Source organism: Oncorhynchus mykiss, chromosome 2 (assembly GCF_057628025.1).
Source record: "Oncorhynchus mykiss isolate SJ-2025 chromosome 2, ASM5762802v1, whole genome shotgun sequence".
Lineage (NCBI taxonomy): Eukaryota > Metazoa > Chordata > Actinopteri > Salmoniformes > Salmonidae > Oncorhynchus > Oncorhynchus mykiss.
In genome coordinates, this window is record NC_143023.1 from 30,383,448 (window position 1) to 30,405,493 (window position 22,046).

The window sequence follows — 22,046 nt, forward strand, 5'->3', positions numbered from 1 at the left end:
CGAACTGCTTTGCTTTATCTTGGCCAGGTCGCAGTTGCAAACGAGAACTTGTTCTCAACTAGCCTACCTGGTTAAATAAAGGTGAAATAAAATAAATAAAAAACGAGTATAAAATATTATGTGTTGTGTGAAATAGGTAGAGATTTTTTTTGCCAGACATTTAGCACCTCAAACAGTATACTATGCAGAAAAATAGTTATGTATCTAGTTTGTAAGCCTCTGTAAAATGGTAGGGTAAATCATTTATCTTAATAACATGAACTATTCTGAGTAACAATCAACTTATCTAAGAGAAACATCACTACTATGGTGACTAAAAAAGTGAGGACTCGTCTTAAGAAAAAGTTCAAGAACATTTATCTAAGAACCATAGCACATGTACATCAGAAACAGTACGTTACAAAATCATTTACGACTTCATTATTTTCAATGTATACACACAATTGCTGATCATGTTCAAAAAACAAATATTCACCAAAGCCCACTTTCGTAATGCTTGGAGGAATAATATTTTTGGGTTCTGCATACAAGATTAATAAAATATTGTTTTGGCCTCACAAAATAACAAAAACTTGTCAATAATGCCTGAACATTAGAGTTCATTGAGAGATTTGCTTGGCTCATATGGAATGCCGTATTGGTTGGTTTCATCTCTCTGTGCAGAGTCCAGCGTGTCCCACCAAATTCTTCCAACACGGGAGCCCCATAAAACAGTGCTCAGATCAATTCCATTTCATTACCAGTCAATACAGGAATTTAATTAGGCATGAAATGCCATGTAGTACACATTGGCAATTTTCCAGTTCAACATCAGTGTCAACTTCAATTGACTGAAATGCAAATGGAATTAACCCCAACATTGCCATGGAGCGACCCTGCAGAATGACCCCTTATCATGAATTATTCCTTCTCCCTTTCCTGAAGTTCCTTGTTGGGGTTAGATCTTGGGACTTAGATCATGGGGTCCCCTCACAAGGCTCTGCTCCTTACGCATCACAGGCACATGAATGCTGCAGACAGGCACTCGTTGCTGGAGAACTGCTGCTCTAGCCTGGCTTTACTGCTGTTTGGCTGCCTGAGTGAAAGTGTGTAGGTTGCTGTTTCTGCTTCATTTCTTTGAAAAGCCTAAACATCTTAGTTCTACGGGACCGGCCAGAGGGTTGTCTGCCTCCATATGCTCTAAAGATGAATTCTTCTCCTGGAAAGTAGACATAACTCTTAGGCTCCTTGCACAGCTTCAAACGTGCCCTAGTCTTTCTCTGCATTTCCTCTTTATGTTCAAGTATACAATGAACCCAAACTAGCAGAACAGGCTCTCACACACAGACATGTTTTATGGAACCCTGTCTCGACCAGTTTGGCCCCAGAGTGTAAATCAACATTAAATCTTTCTTCTCAAGGGGTGCATCTAGAAGTGGTTCTTGTGGATACTTCTTACTCCTTTGCAATAACATATTCCTTAGGATGACCTATGGTAAAGATGAGGATTATTAAGTAAATAAGGAAAATGAAATACATGGAAACCATCACCATAAAATGTTAGTTTCTTTCATCTGTTTAAAAAACAAATAAGTCAGAGGAACAGCTGGCCGTGTTGTAACTCACATAGCTGATGGTGAATATCAGCAATGCCGCCACAATCCCCACAATGGAAAGAACTAGAATGGTATCCCTTTCTTCTGATTTGTCTGTGGACTTAAGGCAACCTGCAAAACAAGTATCCACAAATCCTTGAGCATCACTGGAAATGTTTTAAAAGATTAACTCTCTCTCTGTCCAATTTAAAACACTCACATACATTATACAGTAGGTCTACATACCAAAACAAGCACACAATGAGAGTAAAACACACTCACCTGTCACTCTGAGGTGAACCTGCCCCTCCTGGTTCTGCTCTCCTACAGGTGCTGCCAGGAGACACTTGTACCTTCCGCTATCAACAGCCGTTACATTGGGCAGGAAGATATCGAAAGAATCATCAGCCAAAAGTTCCACTTCACGCTCCAGACCGGCGTACCATTGGGTGGTGCTATTAGGTGATGATAGCCTCTTCATCAATAGACCAGACTCCTTATTAGAGGGCTCCTCACCCAGCTGAGAGAAGAGGGTTTGAGGTTACTATATGCCCTTAACAGCTGGTCTGGGACCAGTGCTGTATGTTTTTGGCATATATTGCACTTGTACAGAATTTGGTCAGATGGTTCATAACACAGTTTGTGCTATCACAATAATTGAAAGCTTACCTTGTACCACTTCACCGCCCGGTATTGGACCCCAGGCTTACATAATGCTTTACATTTCAGAATTGAATCCTCTCCACAAACTGACTTCACTTCATGGGTAGGCCTATCCTGTGTGAGCCCACATTGCACGGAGGCAGCTATAGAAAAACACAAAATAAATAATAATTTAAAGTGAGCCTGCCCAGCTGGACTAATATCAAACTCGTTTAAAAAAAAAAAGACAACATACCTAGAATCCAGACGAGTTGAAAAAACATATTTGTAGAACTACAGCAATGAAGATGATGATCGAGAACAGAAGAGTGGCAGTTTATATAAAGCCAAGTGAAAGTGAAACTATAAGGCTGGGGATTTCCCATGGCGAGTGCCGCCTTTGAGTTCCGTTCGTTTAGTGGGTGTGGCCTGGATGTGACCATTTGAAGTCGCAAAACTCGTAGCACCATACAATCTCCCTCTGGTTCACCATAATCATGCAGTTCTTTCGTACTCAAAGGTGCTAGGTCACACAGTACGTGTGTGTATATCATTTGGAATAAGCGGCGAGCCTCTCAGTTGCGCGTGTACTCTCTTCACAGGCTCGACTGCAATTGGTTATATTGACCATCATGATACGTCGCGGCACTCTCCTGATGTGTTTGGGTAGGCTATGATTCTCATACATTGTTCAACTTAAGCAAACGTTAAATGTACACCGAGTGTAACAAACATTATGAACACCTGCTCTTTCCATGACAGACAGACCAGGTGAAAGCTATGATTCCACTTGTTAAATCCTTTTCAATCAGTGTAGATGAAGGGGAGGTGACTGGTCAAATACGTTTTTTAAGCCTTGTGACAATTGAGGCTTGAATTGTGTATGTGTGCCTTTTTAGAGGGTTAATGGTCAAGACTAAGTGCCTCTGAACGGCGAATGGTAGTAGGTGCTAGGTGCACCGGTATTTGTCAAGAATGGCAACGCTGCTGAGTTTTTCACGCTCAACAATTTCCCATGTGTTTGAAGAATGGTCGACCACCCAAAGGACATCCAGCCAATTTGGCGACTGTGGGAAGCATTAGAGTCAGCATGGGCCAGCTTCCCTGTGTAACGCTATGTGTCTGCCTTCTGGCGTTAAGCGGGTTTATCTGTAGTGTAGAAGAGAAGGCGTTAAAATTTGATTAGAAACAATACACAAAGCCTACATATAAAAATATAACTTGTTTTTGCAAACTGAAAGATAAATTCACGGTTGGCCATTGCCTGAAAATCCCCTAAACTCCCCTGGCTGATTGAGCATCATAAAATATTATAGGGAATCCCCAAGCCAGAGCCAGGAATCCCCTGAACCAGAATTACATTGTTTATATGGCAAATCTCCTTTATACACAGGAAGCAGCCATTCAACTTGGCATTCACCAGCCTTTCAAGTTTAATAATGTAAAAATACAATCGTTACTCACGAAATGTGGAGTTTCGATTAGCAACTATTGTCATTTAGGCCTACAGAAGGCTGCAGACACGGCCGGTATGTGAACATCCAAAAACACAAGCAACAGAAAAAAATGCCCATTCGGCACCTCCATAACAAGGTATAAGCATCCGAAAAATACATGAGGTGCCGAAGAGGCATTTTTTTTCGGTTGCATCGAACTTTTTATTTAGACGTTTTTTGGAAGTACAAAAAAAAATCTTATTTCAAATTTGTTTAATTACAAGATGTCAACAGACATGGTTGGTATGTGTCTTGTCAAGCAGTGCAAAGTGGATGTCATTTTGGATATGTTTGGTTACATTTAGAGATATTCACTGATACAAATTTAAGCAAAAACATCACATAGGATTATCAGATATTAACCACTTCCTCTCCGTGTGATGCGTTTTTTTTTTTAAATTGCAAGGACTACAATGGCAACGTTAAATGGAGATACTCCTAATTTCAATAACTAGGCCTATGGTTCCTAACGGAATGGCATTTCACAGTGGCCATGCCCCTACTGGGGTACAGACTAGTTTTCCTTTATTTGATTTAGAAAATGTTCTTTCTTTATTTTTTACTCTGCATTGTTGCTTAAGGGCTTGTAAGCATTTCACTGTAAGGTCTACCTTGTTGTATTCAGCAGATGTGACAAATAAAACGTGATTTGATATTTCGCAGCGGTTTAGATGTTAAAAATATTTTCTACACAATGGCTGCTTGTTTTGTCACATTAACAAAAATTAGGTGAACTATTAGAATTTTAGCAACCAGGAAATGGTGGAGCGATTTCTGCATATTGCATCTTTAAATTAAACACCATGACTGTTTTCTCATTAACTGTGAATGTTGTTTGAAATGTCCAATACAACATATTTTGGTGATATCGTTATCAACCAACTGCATAACCCTTAAAAAAACTAAAATGTTCATGTGCAGGGTATGCAATTAGCATTCCAAGACTCATTAAATGGCGACTGTACTACCTGAATTGGCCTCGTTTTGAAGATGGCTCATTATGAAATGCTAGCTGCCATGACTAAAGCCATACAAGAGTTGTCTTTGAGGTGTGGTTTGATGTGGGTGTGTTATGTTTGCATATCATACCCTGGTAGATACTGTTTGTCCTTCCTAAGGCACCGTAGCATCAACACAGTGACTTCCTCAAAATAGTCACTTCCTTAAAACGGTCAGAATTAATCTAAGCTAAATCAAGAAATCTGTAATTAATTTAGATGCTTTTGCAGAGGTCTTAGTCACACAATTTTGAATCTAGCTAAGCTGTTTGGTGCAGTATTTTTCAAGTAAAGAATGTTGCATGAAAAACTAGTCTGTGCATACAGTCTATTGGGTAGGGAAAGTCTGGCTGCATGCAGGACTGATGCTCAGGACTGATTTTGAGAACAATAAAATGTATACAATTTCATAATCCGCAAACTGTCAAACTATCATCAATAAAGCACAAGCTACACACTGTTTATCAGTGCCCAAAATCACTTGCTAGCTAGCTAAGTTACAACTCTGTGTTTGTCAATTAAGCTAGCAAGTAGTAGCTAGCAGGCACACAGTAAGCTTATCAAGTCACTGGCTAGTGGTGACGTGTGTGTGTGTGTGTGTGTGTGTGTGTGCTTCGGTGCAGTTTTATTGACACATTTCTCACTATTACCAGAGTGTAAGTCTGTCTGGCAGTGTTTCATAGGGAACCATGTTACAAAACAGGTCTCGGGGGGGACACAAGATGCTCGCAAATAGGTTTTGGAATATTGTCAAGTTGCACTTGGGATACAAGTGCGCTCTGAAAGTGTCAATTCCAATTTTGCCCAATAAAGTGGCAGACTCAAGTGATTGATACTATCAAACACATCAGCAAGCGCCACTCCATAAAGAGCTTAGGGCCAAGAGTTATTTCAGCATAACATTGGCCATGTGTTGTCTTATGTAAACAAGTCTGAGGTGCTGTGTAATGGGCAGGTCTGCCTCACTGTCTGGAGGTTCTGGCTGCTATGATTGGATAGTGTGCACAGCTAATGGAGTGCAATCAGTACAGCTGCTTCTCTCGTGTGCACTGGGCAAGTGGGCATGACCATAATCTAAACCCAACCCTTGAGTAAGTGGTGACAAACTCACTTACAAAACTTTTGTTGGACGAGACTAAATGACACATTATCTGTCAACTTTCAACTTTGACACGAATGAATGTTTCTGAGTCCTATCAATGCAACATAGGCTGTTTAAAACCAGAGAAGTTGGTTTTAAGGGGCAGTTGACCTTTAAGACCGACTGGTAGGATAGTTAGCCATTTGCTAGAATTCAATGGTGGAAGTAACATTTGAATGTAGTAGAGTTGACTGATGACAATGACATGAATACTGTGTACACTCAGTGACCAGCTTATTAGTACACCCATCTAGAACCGGGTCAGACCCCTCTTTGCCTCCAGAACAGCCTGAATTATTCAGGGCATGGTGTTCAGTTGTTTCTCAATTGGTATCAAGGAACCTAATGTGTGCCAGGAAATCATTCCCCACACCAGTACAGGTGTGGGCCCACCCACTGAGGAGCCAGGCCCTGCCAGGCCCACCCAATCAGATTGAGCAAAAACGAAACAATTATGCATTTTATTTTTTAACTCCTCAGCGCTTAGGTCAATTGTTTTGCCCATTTTAACATTCAATCAAACAGTAACTGAATGCCTGTCTGCCTGCTTTATACAGCAAGCCACGGCCACGTGACACACTGTCTGTAGAAGCGAACCGGGTGGTGTACCTAATTAACTGGCCAAGGAGTATGTATAATACACGACATTTGGATGGGAGCTATAATCCAGTTATATTGCTTGAAATCAGGCATGGCAGCTTTAAATGGGGAAAGATTGCTTCCATACCCCACTTTTCCCCACTTGCGTGAATTTCATTGGAAAAACGTCACTTTGCCGTGTGTACCCGTGTGCTGATATGCAACTGGTATTTGAGCCTAGGTTGTTGTTTTCACATTAAAACACATGTTTTAAAGTCTCAGGAAAGGTCATCCCACTATAGTGACCATCTCTGAATGTCCAATACAGCTGTTTTTAACTCAATATCAAATCATTTCTAGGTAACATATCTGGGTACTGTGATTTATTTTCCATTTAAAAGGGCCAAAAATAAACAAAAATAGCTTCTTAGCAAAGAGCAATTTCTGGGAGTGGTCTGAGTGGGGAGTGGAAAACTAGCTGTTACTGGCAAAGAGGTTTGGAACTCTCTTTCTTAATGGTCTAGTCATTAATTTACTGCCTAGATGTCACCAGCCAGGCCAGAACGCCATCCCACCAATTTCAGTCCGTATTTTCAAACATTAAAAGGGCATTATCATAATTTTCACAATTTCACAGTATTATTCCAACCTCATAGTATGGAAATGCATATAAAACACAGGTGAATCATGTTTTTCACTGCACTGGACCATTTAAACTTAAACTTTGCCTAGTATGCTGCATAATACAGTGGCTCTAGGTTGACATCCTTTCTTGGCGTAAAGTGGATTCCCAATCTCACTCATGTCTTTATTTATTCACTTTTCAGTCACCGTGTTCACAGCCCCTGTAGTGGAGAAGAAAATTGCCTACACATGTCAAGAGGGTACAAACACACTTGAAGCACCATTTGGAGCAGTGGATCCCCAATGTGATCAGAGCTGGACCATTGTCAAAAAGGTAATCTATTATACAGCACCAGTCAAAAGTTTGGACACCTACTCACAAAGGTTTTATTTTTACTATTTTCTACATTGTCGAATAATAGTAAAGACATCAAAACTATGAAATAACACAAATGCAATCATGTAGTAAAAAAAGTGTTAAACAAATCAAAATATATTTTAGATTATTCAATTAGCCACCCTTTTCCTTGACAGCTTTGCACACTCTTGGCATTCTCTCAACCAGCTTCACCTGTAATGCTTTTCCAACAGTATTGAAGGACTTCCCACATATGCTGAGCACTTGTTGGCTGTTTTCCTTCACTCTGGGGTCCAACTCATTCAAAGCATTCTCAATTAGGTTGAGGTCAGGTGATCGTGGAGGCCAGATCATCTGATGCAGCTCTCCACCACTCTCCTCCTTGGTCAAATAACCCTTACACAGCCTGAAGGTGTGTTGGGTCATTGTCCTGTTGAAAAACAAATGATAGTCCCACTAAGTGCAAACCAGATGTGATGGTGTATCACTGCAGGATGCTGTGGTAGCCATGCTGGTTAAGTGTGCCATGAATTCTAAATAAATCACTGTCACCAGCAAAGCACCATCACACCACCTCCCCCATGCTTCACTGTGGGAACCACACCTGCAGAGATAATCCGTTCACCTACTCTGCATCTCACAAGGACACGGCGGTTGGAACCAAAAATAAAAAAATCTCCTCAGACCAAAGGACAAGTTTCCACCGGTCTAATGTCCATTGCTTGTGTTTCTTGGCTCAAGCAAGTCTCTTCTTCTTATTGGTGTCCTTTAGTAGTGGTTTCTTTGCAGCAATTCAACCATGAAGGCCTGATTCATACGGTCTCTGAATAGTTGATGTTGAGATGTCTGTGACTTGAACTCTGAAGCATTTATTTGGGCTGCAATCTGAGGTGCAGTTAACTCTAATGAACTTATCCTCTGCAGCAGAGGTAACTCTGGGTCTTCCTTTCCTGTGGCAGTCCTCATGAGAGCCAGTTTCACGCTGCCCTCTTTGGGTACAGCGAGCACTTACCCCCCCCCCCCCCCCCCCCTCTGCACCAGCCCTTGTCTATCCACCATCCCCCTATGTCTCCTACACCCAGGCTGCTGTGGTCAGAGAGGTCGTAAAATCCTGGAGGAGATGATCTCCTCATGGCCACAGTATATATAGAGAGTAAAGTTTCATAGAGAGGAAACAAAGGAATTTCTTCCACCTCACAGAACTTGAGGTCCGAACAACATTTATGTTCTGGAGAAGGTATAAAAGATCAGTGAAGAATCCAGCTACGAACTGGTCTGTTTGGTACAATTTTGTGAAACTCATGGGAGACAATACGGCCACATTACCATAACGCTGTCTATACAATAGCCTCAGCTATGAGGCTTACATCTAATTGTTGTACTGGATGAATCAGGAAATATTTAACTATGTGTGAAATAATGGGATGCTATGTAATGATGTAATGTGAGAGAATTGTATTTCTGTGTAAAGTTTCACTTAAGTCACTGGCATGCCCCCATGAACACAATTAGGACCTGGTGTCATGAGACAGCCTTTATATGCTCTTCTGAATAAAACCCCCACCTTGAGAATTTCTCAACAGACCATGTTTCTCTCAATTACAAGAGGACAAAGGTTGCAGACCAGACTGCTGTATCTTTTAATCATCCCACATGGTTAAACTCTTAAGACTATCAATACCGACAGAATAAGAACAAGTCTTTTGATATATATATGAGAGAGAGATTCCCCGACTTCCTAGTTAATTAGTTATTTGATAAATAAGTCATGGTTTTTGCGACTACACTTGAAGAAACTTGAAATTTTCCGTATTGACTGACCAGCATGTCTTAAAGTAATGATGAACTGTTTTTTCTCTTTGCTTATTTAAGCTGTTATTGCCATAATATGGACTTGGTATTTTACCAAATAGGGCGATCTTCTGTATACCACCCCTACCTTGTCATAACACAGCTGATTGGCTTAAATGCATTAAGAAGGAAAGAAATTCCACAAATGAACTTTTAACCAGCCACACCTGGTAATTGAAATGCATTCCAGGTGACTACCTCGTGAAGCTTGTTGAGAGTGCCACGACTGTGTAAAGCTGTCGAGGCAAAGGGTGGCACTTTGAAGAATCTCAAATATAAAGTGTTTAACACTTTTTTTTTTGGGTTACTACATGGTTCCATATGTGTTATTTCATAGTTTTAATGTCTTCACTATTATTCTACAATGTAGAAAATAGTAGAAATAAAAACCCTTGAATGAGTAGGTGTGTCCAAACTTTTGACTTGTACTGTAAATGTGGTTATGACAAGTAGATACAATGTGAAGTCAGACATTTTTATTAGCACTATTTTTATTTAATTTTTTACATATCACCATTGATAGTATCATCAACAGTATGCAGAAGGGCAGGGGCCATTTCAATTGAGACATGACGTGAAATATTTTTTTTCTTTGCTACAGCCCATTGCCTACTACAAAAATGGCAAAGGTGAATGCAGTTTTCCATGTAAGGACGTGTTCTCTGGCAAAGTCCTCCTCAGTGACTGTGCCGATGTCATATTAACTACTGGTTGCACCACCAAGGTAGGTCAACTCATACAATTCACCTTCCTCTTCTCTGTTACTGCCTACCAAATGCCAACCTAGTAAACATTTCTAAATATTTATACCTTTCTCTTTCACAGGATGGGGTATATGAAGAGACCAGGCTGCACTTCTCAGGTATGGTTGCTCCTGATGTTATTGGTGTATAACACAACATACCATTGATGTTCATATAAAGCGTTGTTGTCATCATATTGCTCATGTCACTCTTTGCTCCATCAGTGATAAGCAGACCAGCAGTCTCTATGACAACCACTAACACTGCAAACAATCATATCGCACATTATGGTAAAGTATGTTTTTTCATTTTTATATAATGGATTACATTTTGATTGCACAAATAAGTGCACAAATAAAAAATACAATACTAGCGGCACCCTGCCCTTAAGGGCGGTAAATCATTGCAAATTAGTATATTGATTTAATGCAATTCCCCCCTCCTGCAAAACAAATAGCCTATCAACCTTCTCAACTCTGAAGCAACTTGTTGGAGGCTACTGTTTTTGTAGGCACTTGCTTTCTGGACCGTTACAGAAGTCAGTGAGATGTGCGATATTCCCTGGCACATGTTTCGTCAGGCTTAAACCATGTTATCCATATCTGTTTAAACATATCTGTTTAGCCTACAATAGACAATTAATTTTGTGATGCGTAATGATGTACCTTGCTTTATTTGATCTCCATTATTTCAAAGGATTTGAGCCTTAGTTTAAGAGTTGGGAAAAACAGGACTACGGGTCATGAGATATGCTGTTGAAGATTTTCCACACAGGCCTTCCATAGACTATAAGTGCTCCGGCGCAGTTGATAGGATACTGTACCTTGGATACCGCAGATTGCTGGTTGCATTAATACTAGTATTATGATGCATAATTGCCATGGTAATTTGGAATGTCCAGTCCGTAGGCGTGAGACTCTGTTTGGACACGGCCGTGGTGGCAGCCTGGCGCGCAGTACGCACCTTACGACTTACCACCTCATCACTGTCATCTTCTCTTGGGCGCCCCTTTAGTGGCCTCTTATTGTTATACCCACTGAGTGGCTGGACCTGCACTTTTATAGGCCTAGGCTTTGCCTTGGAAGTGAAATGATGTCATAATTGCATTGACAAATCAAATTTATTTATATAGCACTTCGTACATCAGCTGATATCTCAAAGTGCTGTACAGAAACCCAGCCTAAAACCCCAAACAGCAAGCAATGCAGGTGTAGAAGCACGGTGGCTAGGAAAAACTCTCTAGAAAGGCCAAAACCTAGGAAGAAATCTAGAGGAGCCAGGCTATGAGGGGTGGCCAGGTGTGCTGTGTGGAGATTATAAAAGAACATGGCCAAGATGTTCAAACGTTCAGAAATGACCAGCATGGTCAAATAATAATAATCACAGTAGTTGTCGAGGGTGCAGCAAGTCAGCACCTCGGGAGTAAATGTCAGTTGGCTTTTCATAGCCGATCATTAAGAGTATCTCTACCACTCCTGCTGTCTCTAGAGAGTTGAAAACAGCAGGTCTGGGACAGGTAACACGTCCGGTGAACAGGTCAGGATTCCATAGCCGCAGGCAGAACAGTTGAAACTGGAGCAGCAGCACGGCCAAGTGGACACGATGCAATAGTAACTGTGCCATTCCAAACCAGTGTTGTGTTTGATTCCACCTAAAGTGAGACCAATTCAAAACCAAGACAAATCGAATCTGAGTCAAGACCAGAGGTGAGGTGAGACTAAGTCAAGACCGAGACCAGGAGGGGGGTTAGGGGTCTGATACCAAGACCAGAAAAATGCGAGTCCAATTCAACACCATTAATTGTGTCAAATCTCCACCATAATAAAAGCTCAATGTCCAGTATTTCTGTGTTGATATGTATTCTTTAGGCATTCAGAATGGTGAAAAAATGTGGGCTGACGGCAAATAGAGCCACTTTACAAATGATCACAAACCAAACAGGTCTATAATAGATGAAAAGACAAAATATGTTACAACTTCCCTCAGTTTCCCCTTACTAATAGTGAGCATGCAACTTTCAAACAATGTCCCATACTCTTCCCTACCAGCGAATAATTTCTGACAAGCGCGACAATATTTGAGGATACATTTCTATGAATGTAAAGGACATTAGTGTTATGAGTAAAGTAGAAAGCCCAGGTTTCAATAGGCAATAAGATATTAATGTGTCATGAAAGGAGTGTGGTTATTTGGCCTGGCGAATGGGAGCTGATAATTATTTATCAATAATTTTTCACTCTGCTGTCTCGGTTGGTCTCAGCAAGTCCAGCGAGTCCTCACTGTCCGAGACAGAATCAAGACGAAGTAAAAATGTATGTGACACAGAGACAAGACCAAGACTCTCAATACAGATGTAGGATCTTAATTTGATCACTCCTTTGTTGCTGAGAATGTACCTGCACAGCAGGACATGCAAACTTGTGATTCAAGGTTTAAAAAGTATTCTAAAGTTAGTTATTTCCAGATTTGATTTGCCCTAATGAAGAATTTATCAACCCTTACAAAAAAGATCCATTAATTATAATCCACATAATAATTCACATTTCCTGTTGCTGCGGGATTATTTTACTGCTGTTGCAAACTGGCTCAAATTAAGATCCTACATCTGTATGTGGTCTCGAGACCAGACTCTGTTTGGAACTACTTAACAACAATACAAAACACAGCGGAATATAAAGTGGACAATATCATGTGGGAGGACGATGTACCTCTTTTGAAGCTTAGAATCATTAACTTATTATAATATAGATCAGAGCTCTATTACTATCAAAAACAATTTTTGCTGTTACAGGAAAATGCCTGATGTTCTAACTACAATGAGAGATTTTTAAATAAACAAAATAACTTATTACTTAACCATCTTCTGTTTATATTTTAGGACTTTGGACATTCCTGATCCTTAGGGTTCCTATGATCATACAATTTGTACTGTAGATGTGGTCTGAGGGGGCTCTCACATTGGGGACCAACAATCTAGAACCAACAAAGAACCCAGATGACATCCTTTATCCTGCCAATGAAGAACAGTTGGGCATTTGTAGTTGGTGGGACACACACTACACCATCTACCGTCAAAGTTAAGCAAATAGTATTATAGACATCTATCTACTCAGGACCTTGCTTTTTAAAGGAAGAATATGACTTCTTCCGCCATGTCCAGACTCTAATTGCATGTTTTAGTCTCATTGCTACCTTCTACGCACTTTTCTACCTTTTTGTCTCAGTACTCTGCTAACTAAACCAAGTGTACCTGTAGGATGGGTGACGTAGTTTCACCTAAGACAGGAAGATAGAAAGCCATAGTTTGTTTTTTTGACAGAACACAAAGTTCAACAGAAAATGTTTGTTGCTGCTGACCACCTACAGTATAATCTGCACTGCCTCATCATGCTGTGCCATGTAGACAGTGTTGTTTATGAAATATATTTATTAAGCTATTTATTACCTATTCATTCTAAAAAGCACAAATGACGAAGTATGAATGTACAATTAGTTAGAAAAACAAGCTGTGAACTTGTCCGTTACAAGCCAATCATCTCTCCCATGGCCCATTTGTTGTCACAAAATGGCAGTACTTCACAATGCCTTGGGACCAATGTCACATTGTATGTGTTTTTATGTCCCATCAAATGAAGGAATATATTTTGCAAGATTTTAAGAATATATATTTTAAAGTAGTGTCCTTTTTAAAAAATAATAATACTTTGCCTTGGACCATTTTGTATTGGTACAAATATAGCTACACCTACTCACCCCTAGATCAGAGAATAAGCTTAGAGACAAGTGACTTGATTGATTTCACCATAGAGATGTACTGTACAATAGTGTTTAAGACTTGGTAATAATTCTTCTTACCTCCTTCCAGTCCATAAAACCAAACACTTTTATATGAACTGACAACCATCATTTTACACACACTAAGAGGAGCCCTTTTGAACATGAGCAGCGTTAAACATTTTAATAAGGTTTATTTTCTTGTGTTTATTCATGTGTACTTTCGTAGCATAGTTGTATACCATAATGTTTAGCATGCTTTTGATGAGAGATAATCACCCATTTTCATGCTCTGCTCATTTTCTAATCTGTCCTGTGATGTGGTGGTGATGCATTAAAAAGAATTGTCTCCAAACATTGTGACTCTTTTGTATCAGGGATCTGATTGCCAACATGTACACAAAAGTACAAATGTTAAGAACACGTGTGTGATATACTTGAGTTTACAGGGCTATGTTTCCGCCTTGTAATGTGTTGGAATGATTCTCACTGAAGATTGACAATGACAAAAATATCAATTAAGAGGTGATAAGAGTTGAACGTCCTGTTCATGTGAGTTATTTATGAATGTAGTTCATTCATTTAATCGACAGACATTTTGTGCTGTCCTACAAATCATTGCCAGATTATTTATTATACAGTATTTGGATTTCAATGTGTTATTTTGAATATGAAAACGTAAAAAAAAAAAAAACTTTTATATTGATCAATGTTGTCTGTGAACATTTGATCTAAAACCGGGATACTTTTACTTTACAAAATGATTTACTTCACTTTATTTTCAATGTATACTCAGCATTGTTGATCATATCAAAAACAAAACCTGAGTTGTAGCCAGAGACTCCTGCCAGTTTCTCAAGCCCCTTATAGTTTTGCTTGGAGGAAGACTTATTTACTTTCTTGTTTCTGCATAAAAAAATCATAATGTATTTTTGCCTAGCAAAAAAAAAGTTATAAATCATGCCTAAACAGAGTTCATTGAGAGCCTTGCTCAGATGGAATGCAGTCAAGGTTGGTTTCATCTCTCTGTGCAGAGTCCAGCATGTTTCACCAAAACGCCATGGAACAGTGCTCGGATCAATTCCATTTCAATACTAGTCGATACAGCAATTGAATTAGGAATGAAATTCAAAAAGATCAATGCTGTACACATTGAGGTTTGGTCTGGGAATGGAGCAATGTCAAGCGAATCTGGAAGTGAGTTACAGATACTTTCCAACAATTTTAAGACAAGCAATTTTGTGGTTAGACCTGAGAGTTTCACACCAGTGGAAACAGTGTCCTACCTCTGAGGCCTTGATGCCCATCGTGTCCTGGCAGTCTTTTACCAGGCTCACCTCCTTTTGCTTTGGACCTTTTATTCCTGTGGAGTAGAACAGAGATCATGCCTAATTCAACTCTGAAGCTATGCCACTAAAAAGGTGCTCCACTCATTTTCACTTGAATTAGCCTTCGTGATCAGGGTTAGTTTACCTGGAATCAAGTTTGGAAGAACTATGTCTATTGGTTGGCTTTACATACCTCTTTCACCCACTGTCCCCTTCTGACCATCCACTCCTGTGTCCCCTTGGATGCCCCTGCCTCCTTTGACTCCAGCTTTGCCCGCTTTACCCTGAGAGAGAGAGAGAGGTCAACAGAACTTATCATCGTTTGGAATAATTTGGGGGCTGTGTGACTCACGGGTTTGCCTGATTCTCCAGTTGGTCCCCTGGTTCCGGGCGGCCCAATAAGTGTGCGGTTGTTGATGGGGCAGCCCTGGGAACACTTGACCCGGATGGAAGCTGCATACTGGGAGATCTGGGCTGTCACCACTCCTTTACACTGCTGCAATACCTGCTCATCTGTCAGCCCAGGGCCCTGAGGTCAAAAAGCTGGCAATCAATCAACCAAGCAAGTAATCAATCGATCAATCATTCAGTAAATGTTCTTGCTAGATATGTGTCAATGTAAAATAATGCTCCTGATACGCACAGGGGCACCTGGCACTCCTTTAGGTCCAGAGTCACCTTTGAAGCCCAGGTCAACGCCTGGACCTGGCTCTCCTCTGGAGCCTGGGATGCCAGGGGGTCCATTTAGTCCAACAATGCCATCAGGGCCGATGGTACCTCTCTCCCCTTGCTGCCATTCAGAGATGAGGGGAAGGAGAGAGACAGACAAAGGGGGGACATTGTTCAGTCACTAAACACAAAAAGTCACGATTTAAACTCAATCTCAATACTTCTCCCTAATCAAATCATTTAATTCTCAATACTTCTACCTAATTAAATAATTGAATTATCAATACTTCTACTTGATTAAAACAGTTCTCTTAGGATATTATGATATAACAGGAACTCGACACTACAGTATGTGCTGTTGTATCTGCTGTCATCTAGGAACAGCATAAAGTGTCAGTATTGTGGTTTTTACATGACATAAAATTAGTTGGGGTGAAAAAACTCATACTTTTACAAAATGGATTGTAGAAACCTGTCCTTTGTTACCACGTGCTCCAAAACTTCCCTGTTTGGAAAGAGGAACAGAAACATTTTTGGTAAGAAGAAAAACAGTCCCACTACATCAATGGAAACAGGAAGTAGATGTGAGAGTGACGTAGCCTCGGCATTGTCAAATGATTACCGTGTCTCCTTTCTCTCCCTTCACACCAGTTCTTCCAACCCCACCCTGAGGAAGGAACAATCAGCACATTAGATAAGTCAGTAAGATGCCATGGCAATGATAGGACTGCTTTTTACAGCTTATCAGTCACAAAGGAAAGACCCAAACATAAACAGTAGATGACCAATACACATCCACTTTCACTTACTGGTGTGTGTGTGTGTGTGTGTGTGTGTGTGTGTGTGTGTGTGTGTGTGTGTGTGTGTGTGTGTGTGTGTGTGTGTGTGTGTGTGTGTGTGTGTGTGTGTGTGTGTGTGTGTGTGTGTGTGTGTGTGCTTGATTAACTGTGAGAAATTGACTGGTAATTTAGCAGTGTGATGGGGAATGTAAATACAAGGTTACCTTCTCACCATCAGGTCCCGTCTCCCCTTTGGCTCCCTAGAAACAACGCATTAAATCAGCAATTGTATAATCACAAAAGTCAATGATGATAATTGTAGTGGTAATGACAATGTTGGAGTAATGACATATACACACAGGTTGGGCCTGCAGGCCTTTAGGTCCTGGTTTCCCTGGAACTCCTGCATCTCCTCTCGCTCCTTGAGGCCCCTGTAATAAGAAACACACACATAGGTAAACTGCTGCAAATACACACACACACACTTTATAATGAGAATCTTTGTTCAAAAAGAGTAATTTAGTTAAATTTCAATGAATGCCATAACATCTCTGACAGTTTTTCTCTTTAAAAAAAAGAATACTAAAACCAGCATGACCATCTGTGGTTTTACATGACACTGAAACCTTTTTGGGGACTTTACTAACATATCTGTTACCTTCCTTGTTTAAATGTCAACAATGTCACATGGGTGTCTGTCCACCCACACGAAACGCTCAAGCAACATTACCATTACCATTCCCCCTGATTAGTAAGTGTATATATGTGCCCTCCGTTCCCCATTGTCCTTGTTGATTATTGTTCCATGTCCGTTGGTCTTGTGAGGATCTGTGCTCTGTTGTCTCGGCTTACGTGTGAGTGTGCACTTGTTATTACGGATCTCATCCTGTGTATTTATTAGAGGTTTACATTTCGTTCTTTGGTTTGGGTTACAGCCCTGTGTTATATAATACGTGTTTGTTTTGAGCTTTGTCCCCGTAATGTTCATGACGTACTCTATTTTGGGTAGTGAAATTTTAAAAAACAATTTCATATTCCTTCGCTTGTCTCCTATCATTGTACAACGTGACAAGCTCCTACTCTCCCACACCACGATTCCCTCTCGCGCCCTAGGACAGAAGACTGGCCATTATTTACAAAGTACTAATTTACAGTTGAAGTAAGGTTAGTTTAGGTTGGAGTCATTAAAACTCGTTTTTCAACCACTCCACAAATTTCTTGTTAACAAACTATAGTTTTGTCAAGTCGGTTAGGACATCTACTTTTTGCATGACAAAGTAGATAAGTAATTTGTCCAACAATTGTTTACCGACAGATTATTTCACTTAAAATTTACTGTATCACAATTCCAGTGGGTCAGAAGTTTGCATACACTAAGTTGACTGTGCCTTTAAAAAGCTTTAGAAGCTTCTAATAGGCTAATTGACATCATTTGAGTCAATTGGAGGTGTACCTGTGGATGTATTTCAAGGCCTACCTTCAAACTCAGTGCCACATTGCTTGACATCATGGGGGAAAAAGTCTGGTTCGTCCTTGGGAGCAATTTCCAAATGCCTGAAGGTACCACGTTCATCTGTACAAACAATAGTACGCATGTATAAACACCATGGGACCACGCAGCCATCATACCACTCAGGAAGGAGATGCGTTCTGTCTCCTAGAGATTAATATACTTTGGTGCGAAAAGTGCAAATCAATTCCAGAACAACAGCAAAGGCCCTTGTGAAGATGCTGGCGGAAACAGGTACAAAAGTATCTATATCCACAGTAAAACGAGTCCTATATCGACATAACCTGAAAGGTCGCTCAGCAAGGAAGAAGCCACTGCTCCAAAACCACCATAAAGTAAGACTACGGTTTGCAACTGCACATGGGGACAGATCCAACTTTTTGGAGAAATGTCCTCTGGTCTGAAGAAACAAAAATATAACTGTGGACATAATGACCATCATTATTTGGAGGGAAAATGGGGAGACTAAAGAACACCAAAGAGCCAAAGAACACCATCCCAACCGTGAAGCACGGGGGTGGCAGCATCATGTTGTGGGGGTGTTTTGCTGCAGGAGGGACTGGTGCACTTCACAAAATAGATGGCATCATGAAGTAGGAAAATTATGTGGATATATTGAAGCAACATCTCAAGACATCAGTCAGGAAGTTAAAGCTTGGTCGCAAATGGGTCTTCCAAATGGACAATGACCTCAAGCATACTTCCAAAGTTGAGGCAAAATGGCTTAAAAGGACAACAATGTAAAGGTATTGGAGTGGCCATCACAACGTCCTGACCTCAATCCCATAGAAAATTTGTTGGCAGAACTGAAAAACCGTGTGCGAGCAAGGAGGCCAACAAACCTGACTCAGTTACACCAGCTCTGTCAGGAGGAATGGGCCAAAATTCACCCAACGTATTGTGGGAAGCTTTTGGAAGGCTACCCAAAACATTTGACCCAAGTTAAACAATTTAAAGGCAATGCTACCAAATACTAATTGAGTTTATGTAAACTTCTGATTCAGTGGGAATGTGATGAAAGAAATAAAAGCTGAAATAAATCATTCTCCCTACTATTATTCTGACATTTCACACTCTCAAAATAAAGTGGTGATCCTAACTGACCTAAAACAGGGACTTTTTACTATAAGTAAATGTCAGGAATTGTGAGAAAAAAATACGGAGTTTAAATGTATTTGGCTAAGGTGTATGTAAACTTCCGACTTCAACTGTACATGCTAAAATCACCACTTAACCTAATACAATATCTGCCTATTTTCTTCCAGCAATTTAGCCCCTGTCTATGTGATGCGAGAGTTTGTCTATCACACTGTGTGTAGCCAGAGGATGTGATACAGAAATACTTTCCCCAAAACATTCTCAATCACATTTTAACTGCAAAGTAGGCTTACCTGGCAGACTAGCCTATATCATGAGTAAGTATATAAGTTGTATCTATTATTTGTTATTTGCTAACTTTACCATGAAATGAGCAGCAGCAGGACTGAACCATTGCTAGACCAGCACATTAGATAGTACATTCCTCACTTGCTGTATGCGCAATTAAAGGGCCAGATGCGTAAATAAATGGGAATTACACAAAAAAAATGGTCTGATGTAATTTAAACATTGACATGTACTCAGAACACCCAATTTCGCTGTTTCTCTATGAGAAATTGTAATTTTCAGAGTGGAAAGGCTAATACATTCTAAAACTAGGAAAAATTAAACTGAACAGAATTTGGGAAAATAGAAAACAGAACTTGGGAAGAAATTCACACATTTTACAACTATTAAAGTTGTTAACTACCCATTATTTTACCAGGTATATTGACCGTAAAATATAGTGCACTACTTTCTCTTTTTTCTATTTGAAAGCTTGAAAAAAATGAGTCGGTCACGACATGTTTTATTTTTTTTAGGTTGCTCTCATGCTAAAATTGGTGATAGATTCATAGCACAAACATGTGGAACTGTTATGTAAATGTATGTGGAATGCAACAATGATGTGACTGTATCACAGAGTTTTAAAACCATCTACTCTCTTTGACTGTATTGTGTATCATGAATCTGCTCCACTCCAATATCTCAGAAATTCTTTATGTTCCTCACATGGATGTATTAAAAGGAGACATTTATAATACCATACAAGAAGCCTTTTTGGAGTAATGTTTGTACTGTCATTATAATAATAATAATAATAATAATAATAACTTGTATTTGTTAAGTCTTTGGACACTGTGTTAACTAACCTCCAGACGAGCTATAATGCCATATAACTCTCCTTCCGCGGCCTCCAACTTAAACGCAAGTAAAACTAAATACATGCTATTCAATCGATCACTGCCTGCACCTGCTCGCCTGTCCAGCATCACTACTCTGGACGGCTCTATCTTAGAATACGTGGACAACTACAAATACCTGGGTGTCTGGTTAGACTGTAAACTCTCCTTCCAGACTCAAATTAAGCATCTCCAATCCAAAATTAAATCTAGAATCGGCTTCCTATATCGCAACAAAGCATCCTTCACTCATGCTGCCAAACATACCCTCGTAAAACTGACCATCCTACCGATCCTCTACTTCGGTGATGTCATCTATAAAATAGCCTCTAACACTCTACTCAACAAACTGGATGCAGTCTATTACAGTGCCATCCGTTTTGTCACCAAAGCCCCATATACTACCCACTATTGCGACCTGTATGCTCTCGTTGGTTGGCCCTCGCTTCATACTCGTCGCCAAACCCACTGGCTACAGGTTATCTACCAGTCTCTGCTAGGTAAAGCCCCGCCTTATCTCAGCTCACTGGTCACCATAGCAGCACCCACTCGTAGCACGCGCTCCAGCAGGTATATCTCACTGGTCACCCCCAAAGCCAATTCCTGATTTGGTCCTCTTTCCTTCCAGTTCTCTGCTGCCAATGACTGGAACGAACTGCAAAAATCTCTGAAGCTGGAGACTCATATCTCCCTCACTAGCTTTAAGCACCAGCTGTCAAAGCAGATCACAGATCACTGCACCTGTACATAGCCCATCTGAAAGCAACCCATCTATCTACCTACCTCATCCCCATACTGTATTTATTTATTTATCTTGCTCATTTGCACCCCAGTATCTGTACCTGCACATTCATCTTCTGCACATCTACCATTCCAGTGTTTAATTGCTATATTGTAATTACTTTGCCACCATGGCCTATTTATTGCCTTAACTTACCTCATTTGCACTCACTGTATATATACTTTTTGTTTTCTTTTGTTCTACTGTATTATTGACTATGTTTTGTTTATTCCATGTGTAACTCTGTTGTTGTATGTGTCGAATTGCTGTGCTTTATCTTGGCCAGGTCGCAGTTGCAAATGAGAACTTGTTCTCAACTAGCCTACCTGGTTAAATAAAGGTGTTCTCAACTAGCCTACCTGGTTAAATAAAGGTGTTCTCAACTAGCCTACCTGTTTAAATAAAGGTGTTCTCAACTAGCCTACCTGGTTAAATAAAGGTGAAACTAAATAAATAAATTAAAGTGCTTTTCATACACTATGCTCAAAGCGCAATGTTACCTTATTTGCGGGTGAACTTCCTCTCTTGAAGCATCTCCAGTTCCATTTCCCACTCATTTATTGACAAATGTTATGCTCTGTTTATATTTCAGGATTAATGATATTGTTGGTCCTGTCACCTCTGGTTATTGTGATCAGCGTGATCATCAGCCGTTACTGCAGATCTCGTCCAAATGAAGGTGAGGAGGCTTCATCCATGGTGTTGTAATCCCCCCAAAGGACCTAGATGACATCTATCCTGCCAATGAAGAACACTGAATGAGGCATTATCTTAAAATTGAGCCAGTAGGATTATTGACAGGTAATCCATTCGGGACTGCTGCTCTACCTCTCAAAAGGGAAAGAAATCAGCTTTTAGACCATGTAGGTTTTTAGTTTCTTTGCAGACCGATGAAAATTATGTAGTTCTGTGAAGCACTCAATGTTGTGCACTTTCCT

The 22,046-nt window shown here is 40.2% G+C and overlaps 2 protein-coding genes across 2 annotated transcripts; one reads left to right on the top strand and one right to left on the bottom strand.

Moving 5' to 3' along the window:
• Positions 1-334: 334 nt before the first annotated feature.
• On the bottom strand, positions 335-2,832 carry LOC110486775 (CD83 antigen). The gene is made up of 5 exons (XM_021558595.3): positions 2,473-2,832; positions 2,244-2,380; positions 1,857-2,094; positions 1,606-1,706; positions 335-1,469 (listed from the first exon to the last, which is right to left on the bottom strand). Exons 1-5 carry the CDS (start codon positions 2,768-2,770, stop codon positions 1,317-1,319), a joined length of 927 nt encoding a protein of 308 aa, XP_021414270.3. The 5' UTR covers positions 2,771-2,832; the 3' UTR covers positions 335-1,316.
• LOC149985048 (uncharacterized) lies at positions 2,626-14,135 on the top strand. The gene is made up of 6 exons (XM_090196306.1): positions 2,626-2,882; positions 7,258-7,388; positions 9,865-9,987; positions 10,089-10,125; positions 10,231-10,296; positions 12,885-14,135. Exons 1-6 carry the CDS (start codon positions 2,849-2,851, stop codon positions 12,938-12,940), a joined length of 447 nt encoding a protein of 148 aa, XP_090052432.1. The 5' UTR covers positions 2,626-2,848; the 3' UTR covers positions 12,941-14,135.
• Positions 14,136-22,046: the final 7,911 nt, after the last annotated feature.